Source organism: Staurois parvus, unplaced genomic scaffold (assembly GCF_062004578.1).
Source record: "Staurois parvus isolate SC_StPar_1 unplaced genomic scaffold, SC_StPar_1.0 ptg000334l, whole genome shotgun sequence".
Lineage (NCBI taxonomy): Eukaryota > Metazoa > Chordata > Amphibia > Anura > Ranidae > Staurois > Staurois parvus.
Genome location: NW_028318130.1, coordinates 7,686,452 through 7,708,074, shown reverse-complemented (window position 1 = coordinate 7,708,074; position 21,623 = coordinate 7,686,452). Strand labels below are relative to the sequence as shown.

General features: G+C 42.7%; 1 protein-coding gene across 6 annotated transcripts in view; it reads left to right on the top strand.

Annotated features, from left to right (window-relative positions):
• Nucleotides 1-20,756, top strand: part of ASB5 (ankyrin repeat and SOCS box containing 5) — a 75,477-nt gene extending 54,721 nt beyond the window's left edge. For 5 of the 6 annotated variants that reach the window (XM_089684056.1, XM_089684057.1, XM_089684058.1 and 2 more), the window contains 6 exons: nt 4,347-4,426; nt 8,006-8,113; nt 11,719-11,869; nt 15,514-15,648; nt 18,167-18,358; nt 20,446-20,756. In XM_089684056.1, the coding sequence (XP_089540182.1) occupies nt 4,347-4,426; nt 8,006-8,113; nt 11,719-11,869; nt 15,514-15,648; nt 18,167-18,358; nt 20,446-20,591 (812 nt within the window). In that variant the 3' untranslated portion in view covers nt 20,592-20,756. The remainder of the gene's footprint in view (nt 1-4,346; nt 4,427-8,005; nt 8,114-11,718; nt 11,870-15,513; nt 15,649-18,166; nt 18,359-20,445) is intronic. The other variant, XM_089684061.1, reaches the window with a different exon arrangement.
• The last annotated feature ends 867 nt before the right edge of the window (nt 20,757-21,623 follow it).

Genomic DNA, 21,623 nt, shown 5'->3' with positions numbered 1-21,623 from the left:
TTCAAAATATAATTGCTACAAGGGTATCTTATATGTTACTTTCTTTTTACACGCTTATTTTCAGTGGACAGCATACTGGACATATTTGTGTTTTTATATTAATAAAAACTGTTTTCTTCACTTCCACTTCTACTTTCTCTACTTCTACTTCTCCTGTTTGCTTTATACTAATTATTAACCTATCTGGTTTGCCCTGGAATTTAACTAGACAATGGAGTTGATTTACTAAAGTAGATTCTGTTCACTTATCTAGGTGAAAGTTCACTTAGCTTAGTGAACAAGGTGAACTGATGCTGATTTCAATCATCCAATCCTGTGTTTGTTATGTGACTCAGCTGTTATATTATTATTTTATTTAAATTGAGTCATACCTGTAAGGCCCCATTCACACTTGAGCCTTTATTTGCGCGTTTTTTACACGCTAATGCACGTCGTGCCTAGGGCTGCCCATCCACATGAATGGGCTGCCCAAGTTACAACAAACACCCCAGAGTAGCTCCAGTCCCTTTTTAGTCATGGGGCATCTGGCGCCTTATCAGTGGGGGTTTTGATGCATTTGTTTTTTCATGCGGAAAAAACACGCATCTGCTACCCGCACTTGCCATTAACAATGGCAGCATGTTTGCAGTGTGTTTCTGATACGCGTGCCAAAACGCAGATTTTGGGTGCTTTTTCATGCATTTGGGAAACACGCAGGTGTAAATGCAGCCTATATGAAGAATGTACAGGATCACCTTCCTTCTGTCCATGGTGCCGAATGCCACTCAGTTCTGAAAATCTTGTGTAGAAGTCTTCAGGAAAACTGATGATTCCAGCCTTGTCAGTCTCATGAATCCCCACATTTCTCACTGGTTTCTCCTGCTGACTTCCATGTCACTACTGTATTATGACATATGCTTAGGTCATCAGGCTTCCTATGAAGGCTTTTCATGTGCAAGCAGCAGGAAGGGTACTGTATATACACTCTTCTTTTACAGGTGCCTTGATTTAAAAAATGTGGTGTACCAAGAGAGTCACATTCATTTTCCTTGCACATGATTCCATATTCAAAGTGAACTCAGTTTTGCTGTATTTACTAAACTAAAAGTAAAAATGCTCTTTGCTAAGTGAACAGCCGCTACTAGCCGTTACTTTAACCACTTGCCAACCACGCTATAGCCGGATGGCTGCTACAGTGCGGTTGTCCAGTTCTGGGAGGGCGTCATATGACGTTGTCCCAGAACGTGTCTTCCCGCACGCCCCCAGGGGGCGCACACCAGGCAATCTCCATGATCGCTGTGTCCTGTGGACACAGCTGATCACGTGATGTGGTAAAAGGCCAATCACAGCGGCCTTTTACCACATGATCAGCCGTGTCCAATGACACAGTAGATCACCGGTAAATGTAGTTGCCGGTCATCGGCTGCACTTTCCTCACGCTGTCACAGCGTGAGGAAAGTACTGCCGATAACTGTCAATTGTCAGAGGACGGATCAGCATCGATCATCAGGGCACTGATCATCAATGCCCTGATGATCAGTGCCCAGCAGTGCCACCCACCAGTGCCGCCCACCTGTGCCCAGCAGTACAGCTCACAAATGCCCAGCAGTACCACCCACCTGTGCCCAGCAGTGCCACCCACCTGTGCCAATCAGTGCCTAGTAGTGCCACCCACCTGTTCCCAGCACTGCCACCCACATGTGCCCAGCAGTGCCCCCCATGAGTGCCACCCATCAGTGCTGCCCAGCAGTGCCACCCACCAGTGCCCCGCAATGCCCCCATCAGTGCCACCCATCAGTGCCGCCCATCAGTGCTGCGCAGCAGTGCCGCCAGTCAGTGCCCAGCAGTGCTGCCAGTTAGTGCCACCCATCAGTGGCGCCTATCAGTGCCTATCAGTGCCTATCATTGTTGCATATCAGTGCAGCATCATCAGTGCCGCCTCATCAGTTCGAGTTCATCAGTGCCACCTATCAGTGCTGCCTATCCATGCCACCTCATCAGTGCCCATCAGTGCTGCCTATCAGTGCCCATCAGCACTACATATCAATGCTGCCTATCAGTGCAGCCTCATCGAAACACATCAGTGAAGGAGAAAAATTACCTGTTTGCAAACTTTTATGATAGAAACAAAGAAAAACTTTTTTTTCAAATTTTTTGCTCTTTTTTTTGTTTATAGCGCAAAAAATAAAACACCCAGCAGCAAGTAAATACCACCAAAATAAAGCTCTATTTGTGTGAAAAAAGTGATAAAAATTTAATATGGGTAAGTGTGGCATTACCGCGCAATTGTCATTCAAAGTGTGACAGCGCTGAAAGCTGAAAATTGGCCTGGGCAGGAAGGGGATATAAGTGCCCGGTAGGCAAGTGGTTAATAACCACTTGCCAACCAGTCACATACTTGGCACGTCACCGGTCTCCCAGTGGTTGTAGTGGGATGATGCCTGAAGCTGCTGGCATCATCTCGGTACCGTTTTTTAGAGCTTGCGGTTGGCTGTTTTGTAATAGCAAATAGAGTAGCTAAATAGCCTCTCAATTGCTATTACATGCAAAGGGAGGGGACGACCCCCCCTCCCACCACCTTCTGGGGCCTTCTCGGGCTCTCCTGTCTCTTCGGGAGACCTGAGAAACCAGCCGATGTGTCTACTGACTGGTCGGACAGCCGAACAAAGCCGGGATCGCTATGGTAAACCAGAAGCGATGACCTGACATCCTTTTCAGGTTACCAGGATATAAACAGCACCATTTTTAAAAACGCAAAAACATTCTTGGCGTTTTGAATGCATTTAAGTGCAGAGCAGGGACCCCAGCTCCCTCCATAAAGAGTACTTGTCACATGCTTGTTGCTTTCACAAAGATGTTTACATTCCTTGTGACAGCAATAAAAGTGATCCATAAACATTTACAGCATCAGTGTAAAAAAAAAAAAATTCATATGTAAAAAAAAAAAAGTGCCCCCGCCCACCCTGTGGTCACGTGCAAAGGCCAATGCATGTGTCGGTCCCACGTGTACGTGAACAGCCATCATCCCACACGTGTGGAAATATTGCGAACGTCAGATCATTGGCAGTAATTCTACTGTAGTGCTATACCTCCTCTGTAAATCTAAAGTGGTAACCTGTAAAGGCTTTTAAAGGGTCACCTGTGTAATGTAAAATGTATGTCGTTTGTTGCCTTTGCATGGGTGTGCACAATTTTAAAGCATGCCATGTATGGTATCTATTTACTTGGAATAATGTCATCTTTTATATGTCATAAAAAATATGGTTACGTATTATGTTTTTTGCATTAAAATTAAAAAAAAAAAGTCTATTTTTTCCAAACAAATTGCGTTTGAAAAACCATTGCGCAAATACCATGTGATATAAAAAATTGCAAAACCAACCAATTTATTCTCTAGGGCCTCTGCTTTAAAGAATATATAATGTCTGGGGGTTTTAAGTAATTTTCTAGCAAAAAAAAATAAACCTAATTGTGACGTGAATAAAAAGTGCCAGAAAAAGCCACAGTAAAGGGTTTACTGTTGTGCTTCATCCTACATATATATATATACATCTTTTTTTTGTAAACAGCATATACAGTACATTTCAAATACAGTAGTTTGGGCATTTTTGCATTGTATAACCCCTTCACGCCGGCGCTTCCCGGCCCTTTAAGGGTTCCAGAAGCCAGGAGGCAGGGCGGGGTTTAGGGTCATGTGACAGCTGTGATGCGCCATCACGGCGGTCACATGATCGGGAATGGTCCCGATCAAAAGAGGAGATCGGGACCTTTCCGTGAGTACCGGATATGTGTGCTGGGAGCGTGCAGGGTGTGCGCTGTCGGCACATATGTCCTTTTTTAATAGAATGCAAATGTGCAGCCGCTCGGCGTCTAGGCCCAGAGGCCTGGAGGCCGCACATTTGTGTGCGGCTGGCGTGAAGAGGTTAAAAGCTACATGATGTAATCTGGAACTCAATACTTTAAGTTAAATTAAAAAAGGACTGGATTCTTTCTTGGATACACAGAATATGACTGGATACTAACATTTATAGGTAAAGTTGATCCAGGGAATATCCGATTGCCTCTTGTGGGATCAGGAAGGAATTTTTTCCCCTGCAATTTGGATAATGCATTGCTGTTTTTTTTTTGCCTTCCTCTGGATCAACTGTGGGTGTAGGATTATAATTTTTTTTTTTTTCATGGCTGAACTGGATGGACTTTTGTCTTTTTTTCAGCCAGACTAACTATGTAATACAATATACCTGTGACAAAACCAGGACATCCCACCAGTATAAAGGTTCATTGTGAGTTTAAAAAAAAAAAAAAAACATTTTACAATGAAAGAGAGATAACTGTTCACCTTGTTTTGCGGTTGTGTTCTTTTGTAGGATCCTGGGCAGATCGATCCCCACTGCATGAGGCAGCCAGCCAGGGACGTCTACTTGCTCTGAAAACATTGCTTTCACAAGTAGGTATTAATTATTATACATTAACATGCCCATCAAAAGTAATGTTTTATAAGTGTTCCTTCACACCAGTGCTCTTTATTGCAGTTCATGGGCCATTAAAACCACACTGAAATTTGATGCCTGTGAGAAAATAAAATGAGTATAAAGAGCAATTCTTGCCCATAATGACCAAACATCTTTCATCTTTAATTTAGGGAAAATAAAAATGGAATCTGAATCAAATACTCTTTTAGTAAATTAATACTTTCTAGGGTTATTTGAACTTCTGCCTCCTAGCTTAACCACGTCAGCTATGAAAGGTTTTACCCCCTTCATGACCAGGTCATCTTTTGCTATTCAGCACTGTGCTATTTTAACTGGTAATTGCACGGTCCTGTATGTTGTACTAAAATTTATATCAAGCTTTTTCACACAAATCGAGCTTTCTTTTGGTGGTATGTGATCACCACTGGGGTTTTTATTTTTTATGATATAAATGAAAAAAGACCGAAAATTTGGAAGAAAAACAACATTTTCTATTCTCTGCTATAAAATATATCCAATTAAAAAATTAAAAAATCTAATTTGCTGCTGTATGTCTTTGATACAAAAAAAAATCTTAATAAGTGTATATTAATTGGTTTGCGTGAAAGTTATAGTGCCTACAAACTATGGTATATATACTGGAATTTACATTTTTTTTTACTACTAATGGCTGCGATCAACAACTTATAGTGGGACTGCAATTGTGTGGTGGGAAATCTGACACTAACGGGTGCTGGGGAGAACTGGCTAACTGCCACTGACATCAACAGCGATATTTTTACAGTGATAATACTATACACTGTCACTGAATCAATGATGCTGGCTTGGAAGGGGTTAACATCTAGGGTGATCAAGGGGTTAAATGTGTGCCTAACTATGTGTAATGTGTGAAAAGTGTGCTGCTTTTACTTTCAGTTTCTTTGCAGGGATGAGAAACTGACAGATTGCTCCCTCTGTACAGAGATCTGAGCTGTGCTTGCACATAGCCAGTCAGCAGGTCCCGGACGTAAATCAATGGCCAGGACTTACTGACAGGCTCCCGCTATGTGCAATCACAGTGGGTGCCGGGGGGCGCTCATGCCCAAAGCCTGGAAGTAGGCAGCGAAGTACAGGTTTGTCACTTTGCCTACAGCGGTCGCCAAGTGGTTAAGGTCATGTCTCCTTGTTCATGATCATGTGTCCATATTGAAGATACTGCCCTTCTGAACCTTATTCACACCCTTAGTATATTTAAGGTTTCAATCATGGCCCCCCTTTCTCTTTTTTTCTCAAAGTGTAATTCCAGTCAAAACTAAAATAAAATCTACTTCCATTCTAATCTTATTCTTTCTACCCTGTAAAAGGAAAGATGCGTATACTTATCAATTCTGAAATCCTTCAGGTCCGGTCACATGATCGGAGTCCTGCACCGGCTTTAGTGTAAAGCAGGGAATGCCAACAATGGATGCCCTATAGTAAGCCTATGGGTGAAGTCATCACCCAGGCTCTGCAGCTGTTATCTCTGCGCTCTCCTCTACAGTGAAGCTGCCACTGTAGAAATCTTGTGACCAGACCAGACAACCTCAGAACAGGTAAGTATAGACATCTTTTCTTTTACAGGGTAGATAGAATAGGCTTAGAATGGGGGTGGGAGTAGATTTTAGCGTAATTAGATTTTGATTGGAATTAAATTTTAAGACTCTACATATCAAGTTGCACATTATTGTAGTAGAAGTATAGGCAAAGTTTTTTTTAATTTTGGATAGAATAAGAGAAGGTTGTTACCCGTCATTTTTTTTTTTTCTTGCCACCTGTGTCCCATTGAAGAACATCTTCACTTCCTGTCCCGTAGCCAAAACAGGAAGAGAGAGGAAATCCCTGAAAATTATGGGAATCCCTTGGATCCTCCAAGGCCACCAGAACTAGTATCCCTATTGAACGTTTTCCCCTCTATTACTGTTTGCTGTCAACCCAAAACTTGTGATTTTATGTTACTTTTACTTTCAGTGATAATGGTGAAATAGAGAGGTTGAATTCTCCTAAGGAGGGTCACAGTCAGCAATGAAAACCAGGCAGAGGTTCTAACCACTCTCCACTATGTTAAAAAAAAAAGCTATACCTTTAGTTATACCTTAAGTTGCACATTATACACCTGTGCCGTCTTATCAATATCTTTTTGTAAGTGAGGTCTCCAGAACTGGACAAAGTATTCAAAATGAGGTCTAACAAATAGATCTATATTGGAAAATCAGGACATCTTTCCTCCTACTGGTAAGCCCCCTAGAGATGCACCCAGTATGCTATTTACTTTCCCCACCGCCTGGGCACAGTTTGCTCATTTTGCAATTATCTGAAATAAGCACCTCCAGAGTGGCCAACACTGCACTACTAATATTGTCCTCTATTAGAGGCATTTTCCCCTTAAGTACATTATTTTGTATTTTGAGATGTTGAACTACAGTTTCCAGTGATTTGACCCATATTCCAGCAATGCCAAATCATGTTCTATGTTGCACCTTCAGCAATGTCAAACCTATTGCACACCTAGGCTATAGCCGGCAGCGCTGATTGAGCAGAGATGTTCCAACAGGGTGGTTGTGCAGCAGTTGGTTGGTAGATTGACTTCTATACAACTACCCTGCCCATGCATGGATCAAAATTCGGCCAGTCCCAGCTGAACCCAGCGAATTTCAATCCATGTAAAGTAATACAGAGAGTCATTTCAGAGCTTACTGAGCCTAAAAGAGGGCAAATTGTTGGTGCCCGCTGAGCTGGTGCCTCTGTGACTGAAGTTGCCAATTTATTTGATGTGAAGACTACGGTTGAGCTCCGCAGTAACTTTTGCAGCAGTTGTTTCCTTATTCCGGGTCACGATCCTGCACAATGTCCTTTTATCTTTTTTGTTCAGTTGACCATGTCGACCTCTCCTAAGCTTATCAGACCACGATTTCCTGGAAACTGTATATGCCGTCATAACTTTTAAATACTGTACCTCGCGACACAGCAAATACATTGTCAACTTTAGTCACAGAGGCACCAACTAAGCAGGCACCTACAATTTGCCCTCTTTGAAGCTCAATAAGCTCTGATATGACTCCGTATTACTACCGGTAGCAGCGCACGCAGTGAATGATGAAAGTAAGGCTTCCCACCTGTTAGCTAGGTGTCTCATCACACAGCGGAAGCAAAAGAATGTTACATCACTTTCATTTTCAACACAAAACATGTGGTCACTTTCACACTTGCAAATCATGTAGAGTTTCCATTTTTTTCATCTAACCCCTGTCCAGATATATTTTAAGATCTATGGCCATCTTTATGCAGAGATTTTAGGCACACAAGTGACTGATTTTACCAATAAACACACATACAATTAAAAAGTGGTCAGGAATGTGTTTTACATCTGCCTAGTGCTACTATTAAACAGAAGAGGTGGGGGAGGTTTAAGTGAAACAGCAATCTCGTCTTTCTTATCTTTCTTCTGTTTTGTACTGCCTTCCTGTGCTCCAGGATTAATTAATCACTGTGAATGTACTGATATCTAGTTGACTGTAATGTGCAATTTTTACCTTTAGGGTTACAATGTCAACATTTTAACTATTGACCATGTGACCCCACTACATGAAGCCTGCCTGGGAGATCATGTTGGATGTGCAAGAACTTTGCTGGAAGCTGGAGCACATGTAAGTTTTGTAATGCAACAATACAAGTCAGTGCATTGAAGCACAGTTTGAATATACATGTGACGGAGGAAAGGCAGGACAGAACACACAGAGTGGATGGCACACGCACAAAGCTTTATTGAGACAGACGGCAGTCCTTCAATACGGGGGTGGCAGAGAGGGTGGATTTGCCACTAAATGGTAACGAGGGGGCCCCACCCACTTATAGTCCACTAGGAGAGCCAAGGGGGTGTCCCTGTAACAGGGACAGTCCGACACAGGAGAGGGGTGCGAGTAGTCACCACCGCAACAGTTCAGGTAACACAGTGGGGAAGCAGGTACTCACGGATCCAACAGGGTGCCTGGTCTCCCAGGGGTAGAAGCAGAATGCAGGTACCTGTGGAGTCCAGATCAGGTGGGTGGCCTCTGGCTCTGGCAGACGGGCTGTGGTAGTCTCTCCCCCTTCTGTGGGGTCTCTCGCAATCGCAGGCAAGCTTTCTCTGGTTGTCTCTTCCCTCCTGTGGGGTCTCTGTGAGGCTGGGGTTAGGCTTGCAGAGTCTAGTCCCAAAGGTTGAGATCCTTTGCAGACTACACACCGGAATGAATAGGAGCTCCCAGCATCCACCTCTTAAACTGCTGCAGGATGCTCCCCGGTCGCCTTGGCAACCAGGAGGGGGAAGGGAACACTAGACCCCAGAGAGAATCAGGCTGATGACAGGGACATCCTGGGAGGAAAGGGATGATGTCTGCATAGATGAAAAGCAAGTTGGGAGGTGTTTCAGAGAGCTCCCAGCCAGCTGGCTGGGAGGGAGGGGGCCCAGAGTAATTTGATTTGGCCATTTGGCCTAGTGACACAGGGGACAATTGGAACAATACAGAGCAGGACACTGAGGGCATGTGATACAAGGCATTAATAAGGGGATTAATAATTGGCAGGCTCCCATACCGTGACAATACAGTTGAAAGAGTTTTATTATGTCTATTGGAGAAGTGCACAAATGACCCACTGGTCTAACCAGAAATCAGATGAGCCCCATACTTCCAGTACACTCTGCGCTGCACTAAAATCTTAAACTGTGTAATCAGCCTTGCCAAATTCATCTCTGTGAAGTACAGAACACCTCCCCCTCTGTTGTGTAGTCCAAATCGGGGACAAGCAGCTTAGGGTTAACACACTGGTCCTCTATAGATGCAACACAGGGGGGTAGATTTACTAAAACTGGAGTGTTCAAAATCTGGTGCAGCTGTGCATAGAAACCAAGCAACTTTCAGGTTTTATTTAAAGTTTAATTGGACAAGCTGAAGGTAGAAGCTGATTGCCTACCATGCACAGCTTAGTAAATCCCCCCAGTGAGTAAGCATCGTTACCCTAGGACAGCAAGTGTGCTATTCAATTACCATGTGAAAATAAAGGGAAAAAAATAAAGGGCTAAAAAAAAGAAAACAAATGAATCTACACCATTTAAAGACTGGTAAGCTGCATTATATTAAACTTTTGTTCTTGGGTTTACTTTAAACCACTTGACGACCATAATACATATATAAACGTTGCGGTTTTCAAGTGGTTTACTGGGATTATGGCTGAAGAAATCAGCCATAAATCGGTACCATATTGCTCAGTGGACAGCCAGCTTTCACATGAAAGTGGTCCTAGTGGTTCTGGAGCCGCTGGATCGCTTTCCTTAGTGGCGGAACGGGAAGTGTCCCACCGATTGTCTGTGTTTCTCAGGCTTACCGCTAATTCCGGCTGACCTGAGAAATGATCTGACAGTGTGGCCTCCTCAAGATGATGGCAATGAAAGACTCTATGGTTTTTGATTGCAGCTATCATGATGGAGGACCGGAGCGATCCGGTTGCCGGCGCAAGTGAACAAAGTTCAAAACATTTCTTTTGATTTTGCTTTTAAAGGTAAAGAAGAGGTTTGGTGTCTTTTTGACTTCAAATCTCTTCATAAAGAGGACCCACCATGCATATTTATATTACAAGGGATGTTTACATTCCTTGTAATAGGAATAAAAGTGATGTTTAAGCGCCCCCATCGCATCGTGCTCGCACACATACGTGAACGCATATGTAAATCGCGCACACATATGTAAACATCTGGAAACCCTGCTGACAGCTGAAACATTAAAGAATGTCTTCAATACTAAAATACCGCATGCCTTAATAATATAACTTATGTGGTATTTTAGTAGCTGAGCAGTATCTTACCACATACTCAGATGCAGTAAGATACCACTCAATAAATTGTCCCTGTTCGAAGTTCGTGGTCAGTACGTTAGAATATTTGACCGCGAATGAACAGGGGTGTGTTTGGCCCATCACTACAGATAAGTATAACATGTTTGTTATTAAATAAAAATCCCTTTACAATCACTTTAATTCTTGTAGTAAAGCCCTTGTCTCTACTCTACTCCAGTCTGTTTCTACTAAATTTGGGAAATACCCTTGCTGTTTAAAATTTTCCTGCAGCTGGCCGTGGTCTTTTAATTCTTGTGTTACCCATGCTAGTACTTTTTCTCTTGTACATTTCAACTAATTCTCCCTATTGTCATGCTGCTGGACAATTTTACACTGCTTTATCATGCTTGGTCTCCTGAATCTTAATGACAGCTTATTAGAAATTGGCCAATTGAAAAAAGCCTTATGTGCATTAGATTTGGGGCAGTGCTGCTGATGTATGTAAGCCAAGCTTAAAGATAAAAAAAATGATTGCTAAATATATGCTGCCTGTGTACTCTGTTGCTAAGACTGTCCTTGAAAATTGTACTCTTCCCAAATACCACAGACAATTTTAAAATGGTCCTAAGGGCTTAAGGCTTTTTTACCGTAAGGCATTTTATGCATTATGGTAAAAAAAACCTTATGGATGCAGCTCCCATCCAGTTTCCCCTTATATTTACCTGGGCCCCATCTTGATCCAGCAATGTGCATGAGAGCAGCGGCTCTCCTGGCTCTATCTCTCCTCACTGGCTCACACAGCAGAGGGAGCCATTGGCTCCTGCTTCTGTCAATCACTAATGAGGAGTGAATGGACACATAGAGCCTGCTCGAGTGCCCCCATAGCAAAAGGCTTGCTATTGGAGGCACTTGGAAGAAGGTAAGAGCCAGAACCACTGGCAGGGAACCCAAAAAGAAGAGGATCAGGGCTGCTCTGAGCAAATCCATTGCACAGAGCAGGTAAGTATTGTATTTTTATTTTTTTTAATTCTTCCCTTTAGAATCACTTTAAGCAAGCCTCCAAGCATGTTATTTAAGAGTTTGTGTATTTTTAATTTTGTCCATGAAACCACATGAAAATACACTCAGTATTGTACGTTATTTTTAGAAACCTTTTTCTGCATTGGTACATGTCCCCTATGGCAGTATCCAGCATCCTATATGTTTTTGAGAGTAGTTGCCTATTAGCTCTAAAAATGGGCAGAATTTAACATAAAGATTAGCTTCCCATAGACTTCAGTAGGATTTGCCTCCAGGTTCAGGTTCAAACCCTTTGAGATTCCTCAAACCCTTGGTGAATCAAACCCAGGCAGACTCTCCTATCACTACCTCAAAGTAAGCACATAGGTTCCTTTAAAGTTCAGTACTTCATGTCTATCCCAAGACATCCTTTGATATATTTTAGGTGAATGCTACAACTATTGATGGAGTGACTCCTTTATTTAATGCATGTTCAAGAGGCAGTGCAAGTTGTGTGGAGCTGCTATTGGAATACGGTGCAAAGGCGCAACTGGAGACATGTCTTCCTTCAGCTGCTCATGAGGCAGCAAGTAAAGGTAAATTGAATCTTGAAATAGACAGATCATATTATCATATCATGTCATATCATGTTTGTGTATGGCTAAATTTATTTGGAGTAAACATGCATATTTTACACTAGTAAAGCTGTACTTTAGGCAGAGGGCTAAATAAACAGTTGATACACACAAACACACAAACTATACAAGAACTGCTTTACCTTCAAACGCATTTGTAGTTCTTTTTAGCCAGTCTTGTTATCCAGACACTTCTACCAAACAAAGGACCAACTGTTGGACTTCCCTACGCACTACACTGCAGCAATGCAGTCTAGCCTGAAACCCATGAATGCATTATGGCCTAGAACAGTGTTTCTTAATCTTTTTTCAGTCAGGGCACCCTTTAAAATTATGGACAGTCCCAAGGCACCCTTTAAAATTATGGACAGTCTTGAGGCACCCCATTCTAAAATGTGAAAAACTATTCTAATAATTTTATATTTCACAGCAACATCTGCACACTGGTACTGACTAGTATTCCAGTGTTTCTCTTCTCCCTCAATTTTTATCCAACACTGAGCTAATGTGACCCCAGCACTGATGGAGAGGGGCAGGGGAGGGTCAAACTAGGATGCTGTGCAAGCAGCTGACATCCTTCTTATCAACTGATGTCATTGGCTGTCAGGACACTGGCGGCTAGCTGTTCGTAATGCTGCACAATGAAAACCTGTGACCTTGTGTAACTAAAAGGCAGGCTTTTTTTGAACCTGCTGACTTGTATACAAGTTTTTTAGCACTTCTTAGACATTTTGCCAGTGCACCCTTGAAGAAACCTCAACCTGGTTGAGAAAGGCTGGCCTAGAATATATGAATAAACCCATCCCATCTTGTTAATAAACAATGAAGGAGCAGCAACAAACCAATGACATTATCTCTCAGCTTTCAACTCCTGCATGTTCATTGTTAGACTGACAGCAGTGGGAAGTGCAGTAGAGCCTGGATTGGTTCTTAGGGCCCATGCACAATAAACCGATTACACAGTTCACCGTAGTGGTTTACTGTGCGCCAGTTGTCTTTTCCAACTGCAGTGAGCCAACGGAAGGGACTGGTGTGGTGCACAATTCAGCGCATCACTCAGCTCCATCTTTTTTTCTTTTTTTCAAACTAACTTTATTTGAATTGCACAAAAGTGACCCTTCATTCATGTCACTGTACAGCAGTGCTAGTAGGGAGCGCCCGCCGTGCAAAAGAAGTGGGAGACAAGGGGGAACCCATGTTCCTCAGACACCTCCATAGTTATCATCAGGGGAGCAGCTGTCCGATTGGACGCTTCTGCCCTGGCTGATCCCCGCAGCCATCGTTAGTGTGAGCAGTGCTAATAGATAGCACTGTCCCCCTCAAGTTGATGTGCATTTTGCAAGTGGCTGGGTTAGGGACAGAAACCCCCCCCCCCCCAGTCTGGTGGCTAGAGAAGACAAATCATTAGCTTCTGTGGAGGAGGGGCAGACGAGGGACCGACATTGTGCTCTGGATAGTAGCCTCCCTGTTTTAAGTACCCGTAGTGGTCTGCCTCTGTCGGTTGCTATCGGATGTGAACCTGGTGTATAAATAACTGCTGTGTGATTCATTGTAAGTGCTCCAGCCTGGTGTGGTCGTATGTACACCACCTGTTATACTTCTGCAATACCTTCATGTTAAAATTTTTTGCTGCACTCCTGCTCCTCGTGTGAGGTCTCTAACCCAGCAGACATTGAGCATTAAGCCCAGCTCACACGTTGCTCTGGGCTTCATTGCAGTGTGAATAGGACACACAGAAAACAGTTGTTTTCTGTGCATAATAGTGGTGGCTGGCATTCTTCCAGTGTAGAAAAACACCAGCCACTGGACTAGTATGAATTGGCCCTAAGTGCTGCTCCTTTATCTACCATTGTAAGTGCTGCCAATGTTGGTGCCACCATGCTGTAGGCAGATTTCAGAAAGCTCACAGCTGTGTGAAAATGTAAAGGACCTTTAGCTATTTTTTGATTGTTTTCTATATCTGTGTGAAGTTTTGATCAGCGCTATTCTATAAATATCTATTCCTGACTTCTTTAGCAGTTACCATTGTCATGAGTTAAAGTTGATTTTTTTTCCATTATTATTATTATTACTACGAGTTTATATAGCGCCAAAGGGTTTGCTCAGCGCTGTACAATAGGGGGGGACAATACATGGCACAGTACAACAAAGACAGACAGCGTACGAGGGGTAAGAGGGCCCTACTCTTACGAGCTTACAATCTTAACATATTTTACATAGATCACTTTTTTGTCATAAGCGAAGAGCACACAAACATATAGTAGAAATTACTTTTTTAAAAGCTGTATGAAAGTAATCCTTGTGTTGTATGTAAACCATAGGGTCTTCTGCCTCAAAGATTAAATTTAATATACAGAATATGGAATTATTTGACAAGTGTCATTCATTAATAACTATTTCATTGATTTATCAAATACTGGAGTTATGGCTGATTTCTTCAGCTATAACCCCGGTAAACCACTTGAAAACCACAACATTTATATAGCTGACTCTTTAACACCAATGGAGTGGCAAAGGCACTCGGTCTCTAGGATCTCTCACAACTGTCTGTAGATACAAAAGTCTTCAGATGAATTGTTGCCTCCTTCCAATGCTATCCAGACACTTTCTCCCTATGATATCAGACCAGATCCCCAGATGACAGGCCCCTTAGTCAGCTCCAGCAACCTCCAGCAAAACCCAGCTCCCCAGCTCTTCCAGCTGGGACTGCGATCATCAGCCAACATGTGGCAGGTGGCCTGAGGGGGAATAGCAGTCCCCCTAGGCTGTGATCTCCTCAGGTACAAGACCCTTCTGTTCCAGGTCTAAAACTATTTATAAGCTTTCCCAGCAGCCCTCTGTGCAATCTTCCACAGGGATTGGCTGAGACAGTATAAATAGTCATGCTGCTCATTTGCCTTAATCAATACCTATGTTCCAGAACTATTCAGTTAGTTGTAGAATGCAGGAGGAATAATCAAACCTGCAGCCTTGAAGAGAACTGATCTGAACAATCACAGACACACTAATTACAGTGAGCCAAACTAAATTTACCTAACTACAAGAATGCAGCTCCACTGGATACAGTGAGCCAGAGCTACATTTACTTAATCCTATCCTATCTAGAAGGGTGCTACACTAAAATAAAACAATTGCTTATTGTCTTCTTATCAACTTTTTCTTTAGATTTCTTTTCTTAGAGTTGACTATAACAGCTTGGATATAACATAAATACATAACGCAGTCAGTTAATAATTGGTTATGTTCTCTCATTGTAGGGAATGTGGGTATAGCTTTAACAGGATGAGGCCACTGCTGGGCTTCTAACAATGTGTACAGTATATTATTATGAAGATGTGTTCAGGTTCACAGATTTATTATATCATAACCTATTTCAGACATTTTTCACAACCTATTTCAGACATGATTATATTGCTGGCTTCAACAGTAAAAAAAAAGCCTAGTTCTAACCTTGCATCAGAGCCCAGAAAAGTATAGCTGTTCTTGCTGGACTCCTGAAAAGATATAAGCATGTTGGTGACTCAGTCTACATACAGTTTTATTTCTGAGGTTGGGTTTTACATACATGTTACTAAAGCTTTCTAATGCCCCCTGTTTATATACAGGTCACAGTGAATGTCTGGATGTTTTGATTTCCTGGGGTATAGATGTGGACCAAGATATTCCTCACCTAGGCACTCCTCTTTACGTGGCATGTAAAGGACAACACATAGCTTGTGTGAGGAAACTCCTATATGCAGGCCAGTATGAGAAACTATAAAGTAGAAATATTGCTCCATTTAGATTAAAGACTGGTGCATTTCTATCGCTGGAAACTTTAGGCTTCAAAAACGTAGCCAAAGCAACCACTAAAATGACCTCCTTTACAAAAACATTCCTTGTTTTATCAGTCTAACCTAGTAATACATTTTCAGACAATATGTAAATACTCTAGTGTGAGATGACTACTACTGATAATGGGGAAAACACATAACTAATAAACAGGAAGGACCTCTTTCACTCTGCCCCCTATAGGCATACTGTATATCTACAGTCTAATATTAATTCTAGCTCTGCACTTAATAATTCTTGATTCCGATTGGGTATACGGCAGTAGATTTATTGTGTACTTGTCAGGTTTATGAAAAAAAAATGATTTTACAGAAACTAGAATATCAGTATTGACCTATTATTGCCTACAGAATCATTGCTTAATATAAAAATGCTTAGGTAAGATCTACAGAATCATTACTGAATATAGAAATGCTCCGGTAAGACCTAGGCTGGCTTCACACCTATGCATTACATTAAAATGTGGTAAAACATGTTTTACCCTATGTTAAGGTAACATCCAATTGCCAGTGCAGTGCCATATACATTTAATGGTACCCCATTACACCTTTCCAAATGCACGCCAACCCACTTGAAATCCAATGCACTGTGTTACGAAAAAAAGAGTCAAGTCCAGTTCTTGATCTTTATATATAGTTACAGTGACCCAGCATGGACTAATGTAGCTATGCATGTACCATACCTGTGGGATCCCTCTAGAAGTTGGAAATCACTGTACAAGACAAAAGAAATCTGGATGGCCACACTCCCAATATGAGATCCAGTTTTAGTGAGAAATGCATTAGTCTCTACCCTCCCCTGTTTGTACATCTGTGTACATTCTATGGATTGCTTGAATAAAGGTGTTTTTGGATCTCATATTGGGAATGCGGCCATCAGGATTTCTTTTGTCTTGTACTTTGCAGCTGCAACTGGGTGAGCACCCCAGACCACAGAGATCTTGCTGTTGGTGCCAGCTCACCTTTGAGCAGTGTACATATGTGTTTTTGGAAATCACTGTAGTAGACACTGCTACAAAAGGGATCTCCACTAGCCTCCAGGTCCCATGCCAAATGACTGCCCTGCTGTATTTTGAGCACAGAAAGTATGCCACTCATCATGGATGCCATTTAGAGTTCATTTGCATTCTCTCAAGAAGTGTAAAGCATTCTCTGACTGGATGAGATGGAGTGCTGGGATGGTGATGTCACACTCTCCACCTCATCCAATCAGAGAATGGAGCCAGCAGCCAACCCCCTATGTTCCCATTGCAGCAGAGCAGCAATATACTTCAACTATGTTTTATCTGTTTGCTTAATTTGCCCTATATGCAAATTTAAGCATTAACATTTCGCCTGAAACATCATTTAACATGAACAAATTCCATAAATCCTAACCTTAGAAGATACACTCTTGTTTAAATTAAAAATTAAACCTTAAGGTGCAGGGCTGGGACAAGGGGTGGGGTGAGGAGCGTCTGTCCTGGGCACAATGGTTTATTGCAGGGATGGGGGCACCCTGTGCTGAGTTTCTTATCTTACAAGGCTGACAGGAGTAGTCGGTAACATCGCTACTCCTGTCAGCCCAGCACTGGGAGTAGCAAGGAGAAAGCTAGGAGATGGTGTGGGTTGCACACCCCCTAAGCGGATCCTCTAAGCTCGCACAACATGAATGGGGGGCAGGGAGCACTGTTTGGCATCTTTGCTCTGGACACTGGATGACCTTATTCTGGCACTCTTAAGATGTATGCCAGGAGTATATCCTACCTGTTCAGTACTTCAGTTCTCCACCTAGGTATTGCTGTATGCATCATTCTAACCTGGCCCGATTGTGGGTCATACTGGAACATTCCTTGCTTGCTGCCGTTCTCAGAAATCTTTGATGTTAAAAAAATATGGCAAGACGTTCCTCACAGAGTCAGATTTAAACTTGAATGTATTTGGTAATGCAGGAAGCATGGAGAGAGAAAGGTACACAGCACAGGCTTCAGGAAGTACTGATGCTGTGGGGTGGTCTGCTTCAGGAAATACATTTTTTCTGCCCATGTGAGGTGGCCTGTGTATATTGTGGATGCAGTCAATTCAAGAAAAGTCATATTAAGTAAAATGAGTGGATGCTTTGATTTTAGCACAGCTGAAGCATTTGTTGGATAGCATAAGTAGCTCACCAAATAACAATACTTGTTGCCAATACTGCTCCTTATTCTTAACACTCAACACATTAACTTTAACCTCATTGCCTTGGCTTAACCCTTGAATTGGCTGAAGGGCTCAGGAGCTACAAAACTAAAGCACATAGTTGTGCCCCCAAATCTGTTGCTAATAATTCCCATTGGCTAATGCATTTTATATGATTTTGCTAACCAATAGCTTTGTGCAAATGTGACCACTTTACTATTTTAAGTGAACTGAGATTTTAAAACATACTGACAGTTTTATTTTATTCTAGGTGGTAATGTGCAGCAGGGAAGACACTTGGATACACCCCTACATGCTGCTGCTCAGCAGGCCAGTACAGACATAGTCAGTCTATTGCTGGACTTTGGTGCTGACATTAATGCCAGAAATCTAGATTTCAAAAGGCCAGTTGATGTTGCTGTTCCAAGAAGCCCAGTGGAAAGACAGTTACTTTTATATGAAGGTGAGCTTTATCTGTTAAAACAGGGCATATCTTTTTTATTAAAAGAGAAGTGTAGCACTACTCCCCTTAGGAGTCGCAAAAGATTTGGTTCCTCATGTAGTCCTGCACAGCCAGGCCACATGCATTTTTCACACAGACTTGCATACAGAGTCAGTAAATAGTCTTTGAGCTTGATTTTTATGTTTTATTAAGGGGTGTTGAACTTAGATGGGGTAAGGGGTGTACAGGATGACCAATGGAACTGCAAATGAGGACAAACTCCTTAGCAATTATGTACTGCTAATGAGGACAAACTCCTTAGCAATTATGTACAAGTCTTTATACAGTAGAACTTCTTCTTGGAGAGCTCCCCAGACTTTTCTGGTGTACCACCCAAGACCTCAGATAATCCTCCTCTTATCCAGCTGCCTGAGGGAATCCCTGGGCAAGGGAATCCAGAGCCTGACACCTTAAATGAAATGGTCCTGGGTAAGGAGTTAATCAGGTTACCAATCAGAGTGCTCTTTTTCCCTTGTTTGCCCCAGGGGGTGTAGGACTACTCACTCAGTCTCAGTCCTGTGAGCAGATTTAGGTAGGTGACTGCCTTCAGGTCTTCTCCTGGGCGTGCTGCTTACCTGGCTCTACAGGTGGTCCTCACTCTAGAGGCCATTGAGGCTGAGAGATCCTCCTTTCCAGTGCCCTGTAGGTAGGCCCCTTCCCACTAAGCCCCCTCCCAGGCTTCTGCATCTCAGCTTCCTCACATTTTCCACCTGAACTCTCTCCTTTGACGAGGATGAACCACTTTTAAGGGCTATCCTGACCCCATGCCAAGTCTCCTGCTTGGGGATTGGTTAGGGTCCTCTAAGTGTGCAGACCAGCCCCTCCTGACCCCTACCTACTGCTTCTAGAATCTTCTCCGGAATTCTAGAGCAGGGGGAGGTATCAAGGAACTGATCTGCAGAGACTCTCAGTCCTAACCCAAATTTGATCCAGCCGACTATTGCCCAGGCTGTCTAAAAACAGTCAGCTAGCTCCCCCTAGCTAAGTAGGAGGGTGTTACAGAAGTATGTTTTTTTTTTTTTTTTTTTTTTTTTTTTTAGAAATCATACTTACCTAGGTGGATGTGGCATCAATCTGCTGCTGCATCTTTCCCCTGCCGACTCTAAGACAACCAAAGACTGCTGATCACTCAGTTCTCTCAGTTCTCAGTGCTCTGTGTGCAGAGAGCTGGTGACTGTCAATCACCACTGTCTGTTCTGCCACCCCCCATGCTCACTGGAGTGCTGGGTTGTGGAGAGAGTGGGAGAGGCTGCCTCAGGCTCTCAGCAGATCGCTGAGTGGCTGAGCCAGATGCTGGTTCAGGAACCTGGATGGATTCCGACCATATGGTCCGGATCTCTTCCCAGCCTGGGCGAGCCCTGTGATATCAGCCGACAGCAGGCCATGTCACGTGAAGAGCCTCCATCGAATGTATTTTACACTTTTGATGGGCAGCTGAGGGATAGTAAAACCATGGCTCAGCTATTATTATAGTGTTGCTGTTGTTTTTCTCTGCTGCGAGTAGGTGTCACTGGTACCTCTGGCAATAGTGAAATGCCACAGTAAAACTAAGTTATGCATATTTATGTTCCCTCTGGCCAACCAGTTTATTTGCACTGGTGCATGCTGGGGGAGATCAGAAATATTTGGTGTGAACGTTGGGAGATCTCTCTTTGCCTGGTCTACAGCCTGGGGAGAGTGTGCATTATGCAGCTGGGTGACTAGGCCTGGGAGCCAAGAGGCTTTTTCATGTGCTTGGTGCAAATGCCAGGATTTTTAAAAGTGTACAAGGATGTTGAAAATATTTGCCTTCAGTAAATCAACCCCCTGTGTTTATAAAAGTTCTTCCGTGCTGCATTTTTCATGCATTGCTCTGCTTTGCATCATAACCTCCATTCAGTTGATCAGAATGGTGCTAACCAGTCCTAAAAAAGATCAGAACTCTTTATAATATTTATTATTATTGGAATACCATTGGGTCTAAAGATCAATATTACATGCAAAATGTTTTCACCATTATGTACATGTTGACTGTAAAATGACCATTTTTTTTTGCTTATTTTGTTTAGCTAACCCGTGTTCGCTGTGCCAGCTGTGCAGACTTAGCATCCGCAACTGCCTTGGACAAGCTAGATTACATCTTATTCCACACCTACAACTGCCTACTATGCTAAAAGATTTCTTACAGTATCGTGAAAGTATAAGGAACTTTTAACAGCTGTATGCAGCCTGGACCTGCATACTGTATATTAAACCTATTTTTAAATCCCCATTTCATTTAGCAAATAGCTAACACATTTTAGATGTTTATTCAGTGCTATACCTCTAGAAGTAATACTGTGCACTTATAACTGAAATGAACACTTTGCTTAACTTGAAATGATTTGACTGTTATATTTGTGTGTGTGTATATACTGTATATATAAAAGTGATACTCTCAAAAACACTGCTAAACTCCTCTACAAGTTTACAGAGAAACATTCAAGCTCTTCCTGTCATGAACAAAATGTATTACTCAATATGGCTGCTTTCACACGGGGGGGGGGGGGGGGGGGGAATCTGCCTGCTCAGCAGAGGATCTGTAAATTGACCCTGCTCAGCGGGTGGATGACAGGTCCGTAATTGCTCTACTTATGCAAAGTGGACACGGACACAGCCTGCTTTTTGGGCTGTTGGATGTAAATGAACCACCTGTCCGTTTACATCAGACTGTCATCCAATCCGATCCGCTAGTCGGATGGGGAGCGGATCCCTATCTGTTTTGTTTTTAGCAGAGCAGATACAGGCGGGTCTAAACAAACACATGTTCCATGGAAGGCAATTGATGGTCTGATCGAGTCCATTTGAAAAACGGGCAGCGAACCCAATCAGTATGCCCAAGTGAAAGGACCCTAGAAGATTCACTGAGCATAATTCTACAACAGAGTACCTACAAACATATTATTTCAGCCCAATTCTGCTGGTTCTGGTAGTATTGGAAAACAATCATAACTTGTATTGACAACATCAGATCTGTTCTCAGAGGCACAGGTACAGTATTGTGATTATCTGTGAGCACATTTTGTTAAAAAAAAAAACTGTGTTTCCATGTTGCAAGTGTACCATTACCCTCGCAGGAGCCGCTTTTATTTTAGCCCAGGTCCCCCTTTGCTTTGCCCCGCAGCCAGGCACAAGGTATTTTCTATAGCCAGGTGTACACACACACACAGTTTTGCTCGCTGTCTTCAATGACCAGTCTAGGGGATGT